The sequence below is a fragment of the Danio rerio genome, chromosome 21 (assembly GCF_052040795.2).
Source record: "Danio rerio strain M-AB ecotype USA chromosome 21, GRCz13ab, whole genome shotgun sequence".
In the NCBI taxonomy this organism is placed as follows: Eukaryota; Metazoa; Chordata; class Actinopteri; order Cypriniformes; family Danionidae; genus Danio; species Danio rerio.
Window position 1 is genome coordinate 30,164,977 of NC_141041.1, and position 18,904 is coordinate 30,183,880.

An 18,904-nucleotide genomic window follows, 5' to 3' on the forward strand; every position below is an offset into this window, starting at 1 on the left:
TTGATTAAAGCCCACTATTATCAGTGCAAGTTAAACCCTCCTTTATGTGGTAATCTAGGGAAAAATGTTTCCTCCCAGAAGAACACCTGTCCTACTTCAGCTAAATATTGTCAATTCCCTCCCACGCAAGTGGGTTTTTCACTATACATCCCTTTGTGGCTCTGCTCCCACATGCATACATCAAAACCCCAGAAATAATCACTCTGGCTATGATGCAATGAATAATAGATTAAATGAATCTATCTGAGCTGTGCTAAACGGTTACTATAACTCTTCAGAGTTTGGGAACCAGTTCAGGCACATATCTAAGAAAATAAGAGTCTGCACTGCTCTATTTGTGTCATTTCTGCCATGTATCTTACAAAGCATTTAAAATAAGAAAACAGATAATAATTCTCAGTAATGGGAACATGTTTAAATGAAAAAATAAAAAGCCTTTACATTTGTTACACAACAAAAAAGGGTAAAGATGACAGGCTGTATTTTCTCTTTTACTCCTTTTTTTTTTTTTTTGGTTTATCTGACCATTTAAAAAATCCAAAATCTTACGCAATACAAAAAGGGTTGACATGATAATAAAATCCAGCCACAGTATATGGTCAGAACCATAATTGACCACACTGCATCTGTAGTAGACACTAATCTGTCCTGATGTAAACCTTGACGGAAGCAAAGGGCGGCCTACTCACTTGTCAATCAACCATTATATTTTAACAGTGGTTCTCAGCCCTTTTCCTCAAAATGAATGTGGGTGTAAAACAGAAAGTGGCCTTAGGAGCAGGGCTAAAAAACACTGCACTAAACACAGAGTTGATTAGAAGTGCTTTAAAGGCAGCCAATCATCTAAACCCCCTCATAATCCAATCACAAGTGACCCACTGGAGACTAATTCGAGATGCATGTTAACACCAAGTATAAACAGTTTTTAGTCTCAGCTGACCACTTGTATATTAGATCAGTTGAGAATGAAGAAAACATTGTACTAGGTGTAAACAAAGCTTAAGAAAATTTTGTTAGCAATTAAATATGACAACAATTAGAAACATCCAAATTCAATATTGACATTGCCCTGTTGGTTGTTTAATGTGTAGGCTGTCAGCCTCAGTGGTCTAGATCCACTAAAATGAACACAATTACTGAGATAACCAATCAAATCAAGAAACTGTTAGGCTGTAACAATGTAAAACGGCAGAAATGCAGACTTATGGTGAAAATGACAAATAAAAAACACTGGACACATAATAATAATACAGCTACTAATCACAACTAAATACAAATAACATCAAGGGAAAACCACCTGAATTAGTCAGGTTTTATTAATTATTAAAAACAACTACAAAAGGAATTTGACTTAAACATATGACGCATACAATCACAATAGTGTGATAACAAAATTAAGTGCATCACGTGATCAGCTGCTAAATTCAGATCTCCTTTTCCATGATGGCTCACGCTGAGTCAGAGAAAGACGTGCTGCATCATAAATCACAATTAATCAGTGTTTTCAAACAAATGATGTTTATTTTAAGTTTAACACTTTCAAATAGATGTAAGTACTAGCAAAACATAACATTTATGGTTTGTAAAATACATGCTGATGTTTATGGAGATGGTAAAAAATATATTTTAAACATACAGTTAAAGTCAGAATTATTAGCCCCCCTTTAATTTTCTTTTTCTTTTTTAAATATTTATAAAGTCCAATTTGTTTTATTTTGGGTATAGAATAAAGCAGTTTTACATTTTTAGACATTTTAAGGAAAAAATTATTAGCCCCTTTAAGCTATATATATATATATATATATTTTTTTTTTTTTTTTTGTCTACCGATCAAACCATTGTGCCTAAATCACTTGTCTAATTTCCCTAACCTGCCTGGTTAACCTAATTAACCTACAGTAGTTAAGCCTTTAAATGTCACTTTAAGCTGTATAGAAGTGTCTAGTAAAATATTATTTACTGTCATCATAACAAAGTTAAAATAAATTAAATGAGTTATTAAAACTACTATGTTTAGAAATGTGTTGGAAAAATCTCTAAACAGAAATTGGGGAAAAAATAAACAGGGAGGCTAATAATTCTGACTTCAACTGTAAATCAAATGACGTGCTTTATTTGCATCAGCTACTGTACACACTGTTTAGTGTGTAAGCTATAATGTTTACCCTTTTCTTCCCCTAGTTAAACAGCCAATGTCATGTATTTTTGGAGAAGTCAATGAATTAACATGTTGAAAATCCAGCAGTTCTAATCTCCCCTATGCAGCACAGACTATGTAATGACACCCATCACCGCTCATGGATCAAATAATATTAGCATTTGTGGTTTGTAAAATACATGCTGATGACTATGGCAATAGCAATGATAATTATTTTACAACTTTATGGACAATGTGCATTATTCACATCATATGCACAATAATTAGGTTACTAGAATGTTTACACTATTCTTCCATAAGTCATAAGTTAAACAACCACTTATACAGTGTCCACATACAGTTGAAGGCAGAATTATTAGCCCCCCTGAATTTTTAGCCCCCTTGTTTATTTTTTCCCCCAATTTCTGTTTAACGGAGAAAATATATTTTCAACACATTTCTAAATATAATAGTTTTAATAATTAATTTCTGATAACTGATTTATTTTATCTTTGCCATGATGACAGTAAATAATATTTGACTAGATGTTTTTCAAGACACTTCTATACAACAAAGCGACATTTAAAGGATTAACTACAGTAGGTTAATTAGGTTAACTAGGCAAGTTAGGGAAATTAGGCAAGTTATTGTATAATGATGGTTTGTTCTGTAGACTGTTTTTTTAAATAATTAAAAACTGATTTTGCTCTAGCCAAAATAAAACAAATAAAACTTTTTCCAGAAGACAAAATATTATCAGACATACTGTGAAAATGTCCTGTTTTAACATCATTAAAAAAAACAAAGGGGGGAGAATAATTCTGACTTTAGCTGTATGTCTGAAGAAGATGAGGAATTAGCATGTTGTAAATATGTCAGCCTCCATCCTTATGTTGTTACACATATCTGACAATCAAAATATCAAATATTTCACAATATAATAAATAAAACATGTCAATATTTGCAAACAAAAATGGAAAAAATAACAAAAAACAATATATGCTTAAATCACCAGGGGTCTGATTTATAAAAATTTGCATAAAAAAAACTTTCATTCATTTTCTTTTTGGCTTAGTCCCTTTATTAATCCAGGGTCGCCACAGCAGAATGAACCACCAACTTATCCAGCATATGTTTTACACAGCGGATGCCCCCTCCAGCTGCAACCCATCTCTGGGAAACCTCCATACACACTCATACACTACTGACAATTTAGCCCAATTCACCTGTACCACTTGTCTTTGGACTGTGGGGGAAACTGGACCACCAGGAGGAAACCTACGCAAACGCTGGGACGGGAGAACATGTAAACTCCACACAGAAACACCAGCTGACCCAGCCGAGGCTCGAACCAGCGACCTTCTTGCTGTGAGGCGACAGCACTACCTACTGCACCACTGCATCGCCATAAAAAATGTTTAAAAGTGAATATAGACCAAGTTTAAATATTCATTTGTTCATTTAATTTCCTTCGACTTAGTCCCTTTATTCATCAGGGGTTGCCAGAGTGGAATGAACCACTAACTATTCCAGCATATGTTTTACACAGCAGAAGCCCTTTTAGCTGCAAACCAGTACCGGGAAACACTTACACACTCATATTCACACACATACACTACAGCCAATTTAGTTTATTAAATTCAACTACAGCAAATTTCTTTGGACTGTGGGGGAAACCGGAGCACCTGGAGGAAACCCACGGCAACACAGAGAGAACATGCAAACTACTCGAACCAATGACCTTCTTGCTATGAGGCAAACCATTGAGCCACAGTGTCACCAAGTTTTACTATATTTATTAATAAAAAATGGCTCATGATGATTTAGAGAGGTTCAATTTCTGCCCATTTAGTATATAAATGAGACCTTTAGGCTGTGGTGTGTCATGTAATAAAACTAATGTGTCACTATGTAAACTTTAAAGCTCTGCCTTTTATTTAATGGTCACACTCTAAAACTCACACTGGTGGGTCAGCAGGAGTATTTAATACTTGTGAAAGGGTTTAAATGGTAACGCTTTGCTGATCTAACCACTGTTTTACATTCTGTGCTTCCGCTGTAGATATTGTTCATATTCAGCAACTGAAAATTGAGGTTGGCGTTGAGCAATTTTATACTACACCTAGAGTATGTTTATTCTTTCTTTCAGAAACAAAAATTAGTCATGCACTTAATTTATCATCCAAAATAATAGCTTAAAATGCAAATATTAAATAAATTAAAAAAATTTTAATACTAATAAGTATTTAAATATCATCAGCGGCTGTCTAAGCTCATTTTTTTTACTTAAACTGAATAATTTTTATTAGATTGGTCAATGTTTGTCCAAATAATGGAACCATATGGGCTTCATGTTATAAAATTGTCTCTCAGTATCACTGCAATTATTGCAAGTGCATCTTTTTAAGCTTTTTATGTTTTCCTTCATAATAACAAACAAAAACACAATGGCAAGCACAGTTCTCTTAAACATATCAATCAAGCGACAAAAACGCTGATTTTCTTTTGTTCTGCTTCTTAAAGCCTCACTCATTGTTCTTGTGGCAGAGGAAGAAAAATTATAATCAAACTGAAATGTGTTGCCCTTTCTGGCTCTAGTGCTCTCAGGTTTTGTTCTGGAAGGTGTATATAGCGATTAAAGGGATAAGACAGCAGCCATGCACAATCGCCCTGATGAGCGAACTCTCTACAGATGTAATTAGCTCCATATAATTACTTTCACACTTCCCCGTGACAAGAACATACAGAATCAGCTCTTACACAGTGTGTTCAACTTTCCTTTGATAGCCTTCCTCTAACAAGACACTCTACGATGTCACCCTATAAAATCGCCCTAAGGACTGCCCTAAAATGAAAAACACTGCTCCAGCCCTAGATTTAGTGCTCAGCCACCATTAAACAGCATACTCTTGCTTTGAGGCACTGAGACTCACTAAAAAGAGCTCAACATGAGAGAGGTTTATCACAAGTACTCATCTGGGAGAAACTATAGCCCATGTGAACCTGTCAGGGTGATTGGTCTACTGTGCAAGCGTCAAAGTATCTCAAACATCTGAAATATCTCTTTATCAGAAGCTGTTTAAATAATCAGCCATAGACACTTAAAAATAAAGGTGCCAGGTAAAAGAGGCTTTGTGATGTCCCTTTTTAGATTCCTCAAAGATCCTTTTAGTAAAAAGATTTTCAAATGATTCTAAAAAAAAAACTGGAATGAAAAGGTTCTTCCTGGAACTATCAATGCCAGTAAAGAACCTTTATTTTTGAAGAGTGGATGTACTGTTGTACGTCGCTGGCAGAGTTAAACACGAGCATGGAGAGGTTGCCTGTGTCAGTCTCAGACATTAAAGGGCAAGATTTGTGATTGACAGCCAGCTGAGCCATGAATGAGGATGTCTCCTCTGTTCGGCTTGTCTAAAATTGTTCATATTAGCTATGTACAGGAATATGGTTCATATTCTATTTTATGACAGAAAAATATGCTGTCTGCAAATATGCTATAAAAACATGTTAAATATGACAACTGCAGTGCCAGAAATTTGCTGTTAAAAAAGGTGGTGGGAATGCTTCAGGCGATGTTTCAACAGAAATAAACTAAAGACAAAATTAGTGAAATAAACAACACATTGTGCATACCTTTGCATACATTACTCACATAAATATAATAAACTGAATTATTTAAAGCTGTTAATCCTACTTAGTTGCCAAAAACATTAAAAAATATTGTATTTATAATGTCTTAAAGATGTTGTTTAGCACTATAAAATATGATAATGCATATAATACTGTATATTACTGTACAGTCAATAGTAATGGTTTGTTTTGTTTTTATTTTATTACATTTCTATTAAAATTACGATGCATTTACATTGTAAATAAACATAATAAATGCACCTTTGTTTACTAAACACGTAAAAAGCACAAGTCTGAATCTAAAATGAAACGAATGTGGCACAAGAAGCCCCTGAAATTGTGAAACACACCACTGGCTTGTGTCAGATTCAACCTCAGGTGTTCCAGGACATTTTGCCAGCTTTGCAGTTCCACCTGACATCTTGACGTTAATCGTGACAGTAATCCAGCTGAGTTTTAGACTGTATAAGTGAAGACAGCAACAAAATGTCTGGGGTTTTACTTCGCTAAGCGTACAATGGCATAAATCATCTGTGCAAAGTCGTACGGAAATTCAGCAGAGCAACAAGCGTGATGGAAACAGGTCGCGTGCGCACTGCAGATGTTTGGCTTTGGGAAGAGTAACAGACCTCGAGGATAAACAATAATACACAACTTACAGGCGTATGTCATAGCAAAGCTGCTCCCCGTGTCCACCATGTCCACTTGTGGTACCAGTTTAGGGACATCATTGTGCTGCGAGAGCGCGAAACGGAACACATCGTATTCATGGGAGTCGGTTGGAAACAAACCTCCTGTCGAGATTACAGAAAGAGTAATTGAGGGAAAATACAAGCAGAATGTGAACATCGTAACGTAAATGACCTCGAAAATACCTTATTCTGTGCAACGGAAACTTTAGGGACGCGATTATAAACAATAGACGCCGAGTACTCACCTATGTTGATGTTACTTGGGAAACTTGAACATGAACACAACCCAAGCAAACCGGTTAACAGTAGGACGAAGCTTTGCCACATATTTCCGTTTGCATTTGAGAAACACGCCAAAAGCCAAACATATATGATATATATCCAAAAGTCTTTTGTCTCTTCACTCACACTGAACCCATGGCTGTAACGCAGAGCGCAGTGAATCCCTGTTGGTAAGTCCTGTTGGTACTGTAAAACTGCAGTGCTGACTGAAAAAACGTGTCTCGGACAGACCTACTAACAAATGAACACACTCTCTGTAATGTCAGCAGGAGAAAGTCAACGCGGATCTTGATCGCTTTCTCAACACCATCACCGCGCGCGCTCCCGGTTGCCGTTACTCTGAAGAGCGAGTGACTGTAAACTTGAAGCCGTGCGCAGACCGTACCATTATTACCAGCTTGCTTGCTACAGGCGGCACATATGTAGCTATGTAAGATTATTGTTACAAGTTAAGCTGATAAAATAAATATTTAGAGGAGTCTATTAAATGACTTAAAACTGATAAACAGTTCAAAGCTTCATAAACAGACAATTGATCAGCTGGAGTAAACTACCCAACAAGATATTTTGTCAATTGTTAATGGCATTTTTCAACATTTAAGATCAGCTAATGGGTATTCTACCCTCTAATAAATGCTAGATTATATCAGGCCAGTTCTGGGTCAAATAGAGATTAATCCAAACATTGGGTTTGCCCATATTTGAAACCAGGCTAATAAAGCTAAGCAATTGCTTGGAGTGTAGTGTGAACAAATTGGCAGTTAACTCATTTACGGTAAGTCACAATGATTTTAACATCACATCTGATGAAACTCAAATTCTACCCAGAATGAATGTCTTTAAAGATGTGTTTTCAATAATAACCCTCACTCAACTTTTCAGTTCATGAAATATTTTCTTTTGGAATGAATCACATACTGTAACTGAAGCCATGGTGAATCTGAAGATTGCATCAACAACTGAATTGGTCACAATACCCAAGTGAATGGCAGAGACTGCATGAGTTAATAAATGATAAATGCATACTGTACTCACATCTATATTACATGCAATGCATTGCACAACATCAGCATTTATGAATTTGGCTGTTCACACTGTTCCAGTTAAATGTGTGTGCTTGTATTCAGTCTACAAATTTGATATTTATACAGAGACTGCAGTGACTTGAATTAGGGAAATTGCAGAGTAACACAGTAAAAGATTAACTAATAGTTATTATCACCATACTTCCACAGGCTGATTGATTACAGTGGAGGGCAACATTATTAACCCTTCTGTGAAATGTAATTCTTTTCCGAAAATATTTCTCAAGGAATGTTTCACAGAGCAATATGTTGTTTGATTGCTGAAGAACAAGTTGTCCAATGACTTGACTAATTAACCCAACTTAATTAGCCTAGTCAAGCCTTTACAATGAACAAACAATGAACAATGTATTTTTTTACAGTGTTTATTACTCTGTGTTAGCATTAATTATTGAAAATATAGGCATTCATTGTTAGTTCTTGTTAATCACAATGCATTAACTAACATTAACAAACATTCCAGAATTTGGATTTTAATAATGCATTAGTAAATGTTGAACTATGATTAATGACTGTTCTTTATTCATGTTAGTTTACGTAACTAATTACGTTATAAACTAATAAAACCTTATTGTATATAGCATGACCCTAATGGGTGACATAACTGCGAATTTTCCTACATTGCTACAATCACAAAGTTTCCTAAATTGCACACATAGCAATGTAGGATCTGAGCACTGAATAAACTTAAGTTAAAAAAATTGTGATATGAATACCAATAATATATAAAACCTTCAGAATATAGACAAGGATACAACTGTCTAGTGAATGTAAGCACTTAATTTACACACACAAGATATAATAATAATAAAAAATTACTTGCTAGTTTTAACACTGTCCCAACTGTTTTTTCAAAGTAACCATTATTTAGAAATCATCACTTTACGTTTGCATGGTAACATGTCAAGTTTATTGTGAGACACACTGCATCACAATGATTTATGCATATAGTACATTGGTTTTTCCCTTTTATGTAAATATTGTCAAATATCCTAATTATATTGTTAAATTTCTTATTCTTATTCGTATTAACAAATTTGTCTAAGAACATTAAAACAGCTTAATAATGATCATATTATTTGAATAGATGATGGCTTACGCAATGTTAGTCTGAGATGCAGAGGAGAGATTTGAGCTGCTGGATTTACAACATGTTAATTCATCAAACTGTCAGAAATACATGAAAGTAAGGGGCTGTTTAACTAGGAGAGTAATAGAGTAAACATTCAAGTTTCCTAAACAGTGTGCATCTGATTATGTTTAAAAATAATCATAATTGCAGTCTCCATAAACATCAGCATGAATTTTATTTGTTTAGTTTGAAAACATTGATGCATTGCAATTTATGACTAGCACCATGGGCTTCTATCTCTGATTTAGCACATTTAGCCATTGCAGGAAAACAGATTTGAATTTAGCATCTGGTCTTTTGATACACTTATGCATCAAAGATTTAAGTATAAAAACACAAATTGTTAAAGTGCTATAAATGAAAGCCAGAAAATCTTAAAATTGTTATGAAAAAACTGTACTATGCTTACCAGTGTCTCACTTTAATGTAACTGCAATGATTTAATATAACCAGCCAATACTGATCACACTGGTGTGAGTGTATGCATCAAAGATTACATGTACAGATACAAATTGTTAAAGTGCAATAAATGAAAGCCAAAAAATCTTAAAATATTATAAAAAAACTGTGTACTATGCATACCAGTGTCTCACCTTAATGGAACTGCAATGATTTAATATAACCCTAAGATTGGGCTGTAAGTGAGAGTTGTCCACTGAGATTAGATTATATTAACAGTGACACAGGCCTATGTAATTAAGACGGCATAACTGGCTTCATCAGCTGCAGGATGTAATGACATTAACATCCATGACACAGAACAATTACAGTGTGGTGGATCTCCAGTCCCTCTCGGCTCACCAACAGAAGAAGGAAATCCGTTAGCTTCCCTGTGGTTTACTAGGCTGCACTGCCAAGTGCCAAAAAATGCCTTATGGGAATTGGGAACACGACTTGCTGCAAGTTAGCTGAAACAAACAAACAACAAAAAAAGAGAGAATGAATTATTAAACATCCATAAATAAAACATTAATGTTGTAAATAAATAAGTGAAATTTGCTTGAGTGTGTGTTGTGTGAACTGAGTGGATTTAGAGTTCAATCAGCTTTTTTTGCTGAGTTCACTACAACGTTTTATTTGCTGACTTAAATTTTTGAGTTGAATCTAATTAAACATACAGTTAATTAAAACTATCATTATAATGTCTTACAATACTACACATTAACAAATTGAATTACAAAAGTTATACTTATTATACTAATAACTTATTATAATGAGCTCAATTAACTTACACTTTTCTGTATTAATCATACACTTTTTTAAAGAAAGGCAACAAATATCTGATTTCTTATTTTGTTTTATTGTTTCAAATAAAATTATATTTTGGTGACTGCAACTAACTGACTAAATAATTTAATATTTAAAGTTTATCAATCAATTTACATTTACAGTACATTACAATATGTTTAAGATATTGACCTTATTCTTCATGTACGACACTGGAATCTTTTTGGCTCAAGACTTCCATTGATTTTGCTTTGCTTTTTCCATTGCTTGATGCTGCGAACTGAAAGTCAGCCAGTAAGTCTTTATTCATTTCCAGAAAACAATTTGGTTGGAGCATAGAAGCATCAAACATAATACACAAAGACACATTGAACAATACAAATCTACCCTAAATCTAAAAACTTTACAGCTGAGGGGATAAATAAAAGTTTGAACCGATTTGTTTTACTAATAGAAGTTCTGTATCGGATTTAAAATAAATCTTGTGGTACATAGGATGGGAATCATCTGACAGAATACTTTGAGCTTTACTCTAAATTTGTCTATGGTATAACTGAGCCATAGTCATCTGTTTTCCCTGTTCTTTTTCCTCCTAAGTTCATGATTTTTTCCAAACAACTCTTATTTTTCACACCTAGAGAATTGGACCAACAAAGCAAAGAAAAAGATAACAGTGACTGAATGTATGAACTGTAAAACATGCACATGAGTGATTTATCTATATTTAATGATACTGATATTTTCTTGTTATATTATTCTGCTTTTTATGTATAGTCATGAACACACTTGTCTGTAGAGCAAAGCACTTTCACCGTTTTCTGGTGTTTATTATTCCTGGTCATTTCTTCTATAGGCGACGGAATTGGAAGTTTAAAAACAATCGAAAAAAACAAGCACACTCCGCATCGCAGTATAAGGTCAATTTCTTTCTACAAAAAACTTGCACTCCTCTTTAATATAAAAGTATTTTTCAAGAGAATTAATTTCACAAGAGAAATTACTGTCTTACATACAACATATCAACAGCTCTTTTATTTTTTGTCTTCACAGCTGAAAGTCTGCATAAGTATGAAGTAGGCAGAACCAGAACCGACGCTACAGGGTGGAGTAAAGCTGAGCCTAGTGGATCTAAACGCTGCAGAATCACAACAGTACACTTACAGTATATCCTGCTTACAAGAGGATCCTTCCTCTGGTTATTCTTGTCAGCGCTGGCACGATTTTTACTGCTGCTCTTTGATTTCCCCCTCAGAGAAAATCTGAGGATACTCCTCATCTTAGAAAATCAGTGAAGAATGTGTACAGTCAGTAAGCTTAAATCCACCACGCTTTGTGATTCTCCTAATCTTCATTCGAATACCTATGAACTAGAAACGAAATGCACATTCAGCTTTTTCCTGACACCATCCTGATTTCCTTGCAGTCTAGAAAAGAGCTTTTTGGGGGTTTATCTATCGTTATGCACACAAACATCTTCTGGAAAGTCATCTGAATCAACAAAATAATTGTTAGCAGTAATCAAATCATTGATCCTCAAGATCTCAATGTGGATGAATAAAGCAAATAGCCAAAAGTATTCCACATTCAGCTCATTATTTATAGCTCAAAGAATGTTCACAACAATTCTTTGACATAAAGGTACAGAGGAATGAAATATTTAGCAAGTGAATAATGCAGCACCACCTTAGGCTATTTGACAGTTACTATAACAGAAGTTTTGATTGTGCGCTTGAGTTTTCAAAAGGAAGGGATCCCAAAGAAAGAGCCATTTGTGTCCGGGTTCAGCCCTCAATACAGGACGTTTTTCTTCCCATTAGTTGTTAAAGGTGATGAGGCATAGCTAATTCAGCAGCACTGCAAGTAACATTTGCGTCTCCATTATACCTTAAAAGCTTTTCACCTTTGAAAGTCAGACAGTGAAGCGCGAGGTCTTTCAGCAGGAAGCACTGAAGCCATTACCATCATTACTGAACAAAGCTCTGTGCAAAAAAAAGGGAAAAGACGTCATTCCTTTCATATTAATTTGGACGCTGTTTTAACTGTCATGCCCTGTTTTCATGAAAGTCAAGGGAACGGGCAAGTGTTTGACCCAAATAGATGAGAGGGGTTTCTTTTTTGAACTAGGACTTTGTGAAAGAAACAGACTTGGCGTTTTCTTCTCTACAAGAAATTATTATTTGACTGGAGGTAATTCATTTGGCTAATCACTATATGAATAGGTTTTCTTAACATCATATTAAACTGTGAACTTCAGAGACATGGTGTAGCAGAATCTAAATTCATTAAAACAAAAAAACATTTGACTTAACCCAATTAATTTTCTTGCAGTTAGCAATTAGTGCGTATCAACAAGCTAAAAGTAATTTTGTGTATAAAATGGCACATAAGTATACTTATAGTATTAGTTCATTCAAAAATTTAAATTATGTTATTTATTACTCAACTTTATGTTATTCCAAACACCTGAGACCTTTGCTCATCTTTAGAAATTAAGCTATTTTTCTGAACTTTAAACAAATCAGATAACTTCCTGTCTACAGAGGATTAAGGAGCTTTAGATTTCACCTAAAATATCTTACTTTGTGTAGGGGTTCTCTGGGTGGGTTTGGATTGAGGGTGAGTAATTAACAGTGGTAGAAAGTGTACTGAAAAATCATACTTGAGTAAAAGTACCATTACTTGCCTAAAAATGTAGTGCAAGTAGAGTAAAAGTATCTGTTGTAAATATTACTCAAAGTATGAGTAAAAAGTTGCCCTTTAAAAAGTACTCAAAAGTAGTGAGTGGTGAGTATTATGCAATAAAAAGCTGATGTGTTTGCATCTAATTTGTAGTTGTGTATAAATGTAACATTCTGTAGTGCATTTAGTTATTGCCCAGCAGGCACACAACATCATAAGACATTCATATTAGGTTCGATTTAGGTCGTGATGCCATAACTCAATGTCTATGTCCAATAATGACGTCAAAGGATGTTGATATTTGGTCGATTTTAGGTTGTTAGAAAGTGATAAAAATCCAGCATCAAGCCGACATCTGAAACCAACGGCATTTTGACGTCAAATACTGACATTTAATTATCAGGTATGGCAACAAAAATCCAACATCTGATAGACTTCATAGGGGTTACGTGCACAAAGACTCAAACTGTAACATCATTAGATGTTGATATTTGGTTGGTTTTAGGTTGGGCGTTTGACATTGACGTTGTCCTGATGTTCAACCCTGAGGTATAATGTCAACCCAATTTTAAATTCAAAGCAAAATACAACGTCCCCATGACGTTAGAGTACAAAGTTAATATGACGTCATGTTGACTTCTTGTGCCTGCTGGGTATTTAAGGCCACTTCGGTTATCATACAGTAAACAAGAAAAAAAATAAAGTAGTGACTGCAGGTTGAAGAAAAGTACTGGAGTAAAAGTACCAATATACAGCACTAAAAAAGGTACTGTGGGAAAAAGTAAAAGTAAACATTTATAACTACTCAGTAAATTACAGTTCCTGGGAAAATTTACCTAATTACATTACTTTGAGTATTTGCAATTAGTTACTTTACACCACTGGTAATTAATAACAATTAATATTTTGAATATTTTGTGGTCAAGGTGATCTTCTGAAGTTCAGACTGAGCACCAGAATGGAGATGAAAGGTGATTTGAGTGACTTTGAATGTGGCATGGTTGGTGCTGTCAGGCACATTGATCTGAGTATTTCAGACAGTGCTGATCTATATGATTTTCACACACTACTATCTCTTGGGTTTACAGAGAATGATTTGAAAAAATATATAATCAGTGGCAGTTCTGTGGGCAAAAAATGCCTTGTTGATGCCAGTGGTCAAAGCAAAATTATTAGATTAGCTTAAGCTCAGTAAGACAATAGAAACTCAAATACTCACTTGTTACAACTGAGGTCTGTAAAAGAGCATCTCTGAATGCACAACACAAAAACCTTGATGTAGATGAGAAACAGCAGCAGAGCAATAAGTGACACTCCTGTCATAAAAGAACAATACTCTAAGCCTAAAGCTCACACACTCTCAAAAACACTGGACAATAGATTGTGGAAAAAGGTTACCTGGTCTGATGAGTATCAATTTATGCAGTGAAATTTGATGGGTGAAGGTTAAGGAGATTTTTTTTCCGCACAATTTGGACCACCAAATGTACATTGTTTAAACACCACAGGCTACCTGAGTATTATTGTTGCGCATGGCCATCTCTTTATGACCACAGTAAACCTTTTTTGTGATGTCCACTTCCAGCAGGATAATACATCAAGTCACAAAGCTCAAATTATCTGAAACTCAAATGGCTCCACAGTCACTAGAACTCGACCCGGTAGAGCTTCTTTGAAAGACTTCACATCGTGGACCATACTATCAGGTCAATTTTGAACCAAAATCTCTGAGGAATGTATCCAGCACATTATTAAATCAATGCCATAAATAATTGCAGCAGTTTTGAAGGCAAACAAGGTCCAAACTTGTGTTCGTAAAGTGTACCTAATAAAGTGTCCAGTACTGTAATTATTTACTACAGTAAAAGGGCTTTTTAGTGGGAAAAGGGGGTGAAAGTAGGACAGGACTTGTATAATTTGGTCCATTGGGAATTGTTTGGATCATTTTAATTGAACTGAGTAAGCAGAAATTTGCAGTTGGCTTAACTAGAGTGTGTAATGACAGTAATAGGACAACATGAGATGGTGGTTTATTCAGATATCAAAATAAATAACCACAGTTTAAAATATCAGCCAGTAAAATCTTGTGAAAGAAAACTGGGGTAATTATAATTTATCTTTACAATTTTCCGTATAGCTACTATGAGAGCACTAAACATAACACAAGCAACTATGTGTGTGTGGTTTCAAGTGCATTCACTAAAATAGGTCATGTTTGTCAGTAAACTCTGCGTCTTCCTGACCAAACTAGGAGTTGAATGCTCTCATTTCCTGTTGGATTCCCCAGCACATACAACATACCCTCGGAAATGTTCTGTTAATCTTTATAGGCGAGCAGGGATGACAGTGTACTTAACAGGGGAGTAAGAACATCAAATTATGTGGCTGATGGAATGAGACGGATGCAGCTTTGTCAGCATTACTCCAGCAGGTGTCATTCGTTGGAACATGGGGAGTGAATCTAGGCTGACTGCACAGGCTTAAAGATGCCCTGAGCCATCTATGACATTTTTACTAACTTCCACTTCTGTGTTAGACCAACCTCCATGTATTCTGTCACATGGTATATAAGCTGTGTCCTCTAATGATATGTCAGGCAATCTAATTACAGTGCATCTGAATAGAGCGCAGTGGTCAGGTAAAAACTTTATGCCTTTTTTCCACAAGGAAATTTATTTTTTTTAGCAATAAATAATAAATTGTAAAAAATATATGTTTTTGTTGAACACATCAGTTTGCGTTAATTCAAGTTGTTTTTAAAACAGTATACCGTGAGTAGTAGCAGTAGCAGTTATGGATGTATATCAGCACTCATGGGAGGCATGCCTTGGTGTCCCACCAGTGACGATATACAGCCATATCACACTGCTACGAGTGGGATATTGCATTTATACAACAGTTCGATGGCATAATCGTGTATACTACTTTCTTCTGTATTCATTCATATTTGCAGCTGACGTCAGAACAGCAGAAGCCGTTGCTACTTTACAAACGTCACTTTAGAGCTAGTATTTGAATGATTCTCTAGTGTACTGTCTAAAATGATGACAAAACCAGTGATTTTGATGACATTTTAGGATTATAAGACTGAACAGTATAAAATGCCATCTGTCTACAGAGATATCTCCCAGTATTTCTCTGTTGCAATCAGGTGAAAACAATAATTTACCACAAACCAGCGCTATCAGATTACTGCTGTGTTTGCAATAAGGAAAAATGCTAAACACATGCTGGCATTTCTTCTGTCTTTCTTTTACTGAACTAGTCTGCAGTAACGAAAACAGGAGACGCAATAAAAACAAACAGATGGCCAACCAAAAGGTAACAGGGTTATACAAAGAGAGGCCAACTCAAAATACACACATTTCTGATCTGTGTGTCCCATCTTACACTCAACACATTACAATTACTATGGTATAAATACAGCACTACAACATACAAAAGAGAGAGATTGACTTAGAACGTCACTTACCAGCTATATAGAGATTTGATCAGCTGTAGTTAGATCAGTTGTAGCTCTGCTTAATGAAAGGCTAGTGACTGCTGATGCGGCGTGTCTCAGAAATTATAAATATTTAAAATAGGCACTATCCTTATAAATAAACAGTATAGTTGCAATCTAAACAACTACATTCTCGACTAAAAAGCCCCAAAAGTGCATTATGTTGTCCAACAGAAGCAATGTTTGTCAAACTGTAGAGTTTCCTCTGCTTTTTGCTGTGTGTGCCAGATTGATACACAAAGGTTAAAATTTAAGAACCAGACAGAACTGTTGTATAAATATATATATATATATATATTGAATATATGTGGTGTTTATTGGAAAGAAGATCATTTCAACACATTTTTAGCTTTAATAACTAGTTTCTAATAACTAATTTCTTTTATACATAATACTTTTTGGGGTATTTTGCAAGGTATTAGTATTTGGATTAACTTGCAATTTAAGTGTTAATTCATTAGACTAATTTTGGCAAGTTATTAATTAAGCAAGTCACTAAAAAACAGTAGTTTGTTCTGAAGCCATTAAAATGCACATATTTTACCCCTTTTTCAAGATTTAAGATGAGTCTTGTGTCTCCAGAATGTGTATGTAAAGTTTTAGCTCAAAACACCCATCTTGAATTGTCTGCCCTAAACACAATGTAGCTGTTTTTGTTTCCTGTGCATTTAATGCTAGTTCTCCCCACCAACCGTTCCCATGTGCCTGTCAGTGTGTGCTTCAATCTGTGTCAGATAAACAGCAGAGTGAACGACATGAAAGAAGCAGATCTCAAGAACATTTTTGAGAAATACTGCAGTAATAACTTTCCCAATGATTATTTGATGTATTTGTTGTGGAGTTTTTCTACATTGATTCACATAATGTCAATAAAAAGTTCATGCAAGCACACACAGACACAGACACACACAGCAGACACACACACATACAGTACACACACACACACACACACGCACACACACACACACACACACACAACCAGCACGCATGTTTAAATTTGCACTGTTTGTGACAGGATGATCATTAATATCCACTGCTGTTTGGATATTCCTTGTTGATTTACAAAATAAACCTGATTTAACGTCCACAATCCTGAATTGAAGCATCTTCTTTAATAACTGTACTGACACAGGGATAGTGCTGTAGTGATAAAAATGGTAAAATCACTTATAAGATATCACTTATAGAAATAAACTTTCTCCAGAATAAAAATATAATAGGATATACTGGGAAACATTTTCTTGATCTGTTAAACATCACTTTGGAAATATTTGAAAAACAATAAAAAAAATGTAAAAATAAATAAATAAATAATTTACAGGAGGGTTTATAATTTGGCTATGACTGTATGTATGTTTTGCAAAAAACATATTTGTTTAGATCTTACTAATAATTTTAAATGAACATTTTATTTCGGTATATTTTCCTCTCAATCTTTCCTTTTTTGAAGGCATAAATACACAATCTTATGCCCTTCTCTTCTTTATGTAAAATCAACTTTTGCCAAATTAGAATTTACTTTGCAACTGGTTTGTTTTGTTAATGGCTTAAAATGCTTTAAATAAAAGAAATCCTAATGAGAAAAATGAATTTAAAAAATGCCTTTGGAACTGATGTCAATGAAATATTGGATGGCCATTTGTTGAACATTTTGCACATATTCTTACTTAGTTGGCAATATTACAATAACAATGCAAAAAATGGGGGTCAAAATAATCAAGTGGGCTTTAGCAAAAATAAAACCTCAGACAGTCAGCATTATTTTCATATGTATCATTTAATTCCTCATTAAGTCATTATGCTCTGCTTTTATACTTGCTCAAGGCACCCTAAACCAGTACGCTTGTTCATTTGTCAGCACTTTAGTCTTGTTAAGTGGAATAACGCACAAAGAGATATGGGTGGATAAAGGATCACTTCGACATTTAGTAGAACTGAGAGAGCTATGTGCAAACTTGGATTTGCTTTTCCTACTTAAATCATCCTTAATTGCTTTTATTTCGGTTGTCATAGCAACTGAGCAGCTCTTTTGTGGGTTCGGTGGTGGGGGGGCTTGTAATGACTCTCAGCTTTATGGGTCCACAAACATATTGTGAAAAGCAGGAACATAAGCACAACACATCAGGGGCCAAAAGACAAATGTGCCGAAGAACTGCTGTGTGTAGAGGAATAAGAGGACAGCAGCGGTTTGGCTTGGCTTTAAGAGACAGCCTCCGCAAACCGATGTTATTTTGGTTAATTTGGCGGCTGGATCGACATTTGTTTACACGGTAGGGACAGAAACATATCAGCAGCAGAAGAAAAAAGAAAAGCTGTGATGACTTTCACCCCCACTGTGTCCCTGAAGAACACGGCAGCCTGAAACAAATATTACAAAGCGATGCTACAAAACTGCCGGGTGGAGCCGAAAAAAAGCCCAAACGCTCATCCCATTTCACTGGAGCCCAATTAATATGGCATGGGAGAGTCAGCATTTTCCTCAGATATCAGCTTGGTTAATTCAATGAATGATGGATCATATTAAAAAATGATTAGCCA

At 35.0% G+C, this 18,904-nt stretch overlaps 1 protein-coding gene and 1 long non-coding RNA gene across 5 annotated transcripts in view; both read right to left on the reverse strand.

Moving 5' to 3' along the window:
- The window catches only part of gria1b (glutamate receptor, ionotropic, AMPA 1b), a 103,923-nt gene extending 96,841 nt beyond the window's left edge, over positions 1-7,082 (reverse strand). For all 4 annotated transcript variants that reach the window (XR_015519535.1, XM_087299440.1, NM_205730.3 and 1 more), the window contains 2 exon segments: positions 6,705-7,082; positions 6,427-6,561 (listed from right to left, as the gene is read on the reverse strand). Coding sequence is in view for 3 of the 4 variants with exons in the window: in XM_087299440.1 (XP_087155566.1) it covers positions 6,427-6,561; positions 6,705-6,786 (217 nt within the window). In the remaining variant the exon portion in view is untranslated.
- Positions 7,083-8,713: 1,631 nt separating this feature from the next.
- LOC147838848 (uncharacterized) overlaps positions 8,714-18,904 on the reverse strand; it is a 161,620-nt gene continuing 151,429 nt past the window's right edge. The window contains exon 4 of the long non-coding RNA XR_015520464.1: positions 8,714-9,866. This is a non-coding gene — a long non-coding RNA (uncharacterized LOC147838848). The remainder of the gene's footprint in view (positions 9,867-18,904) is intronic.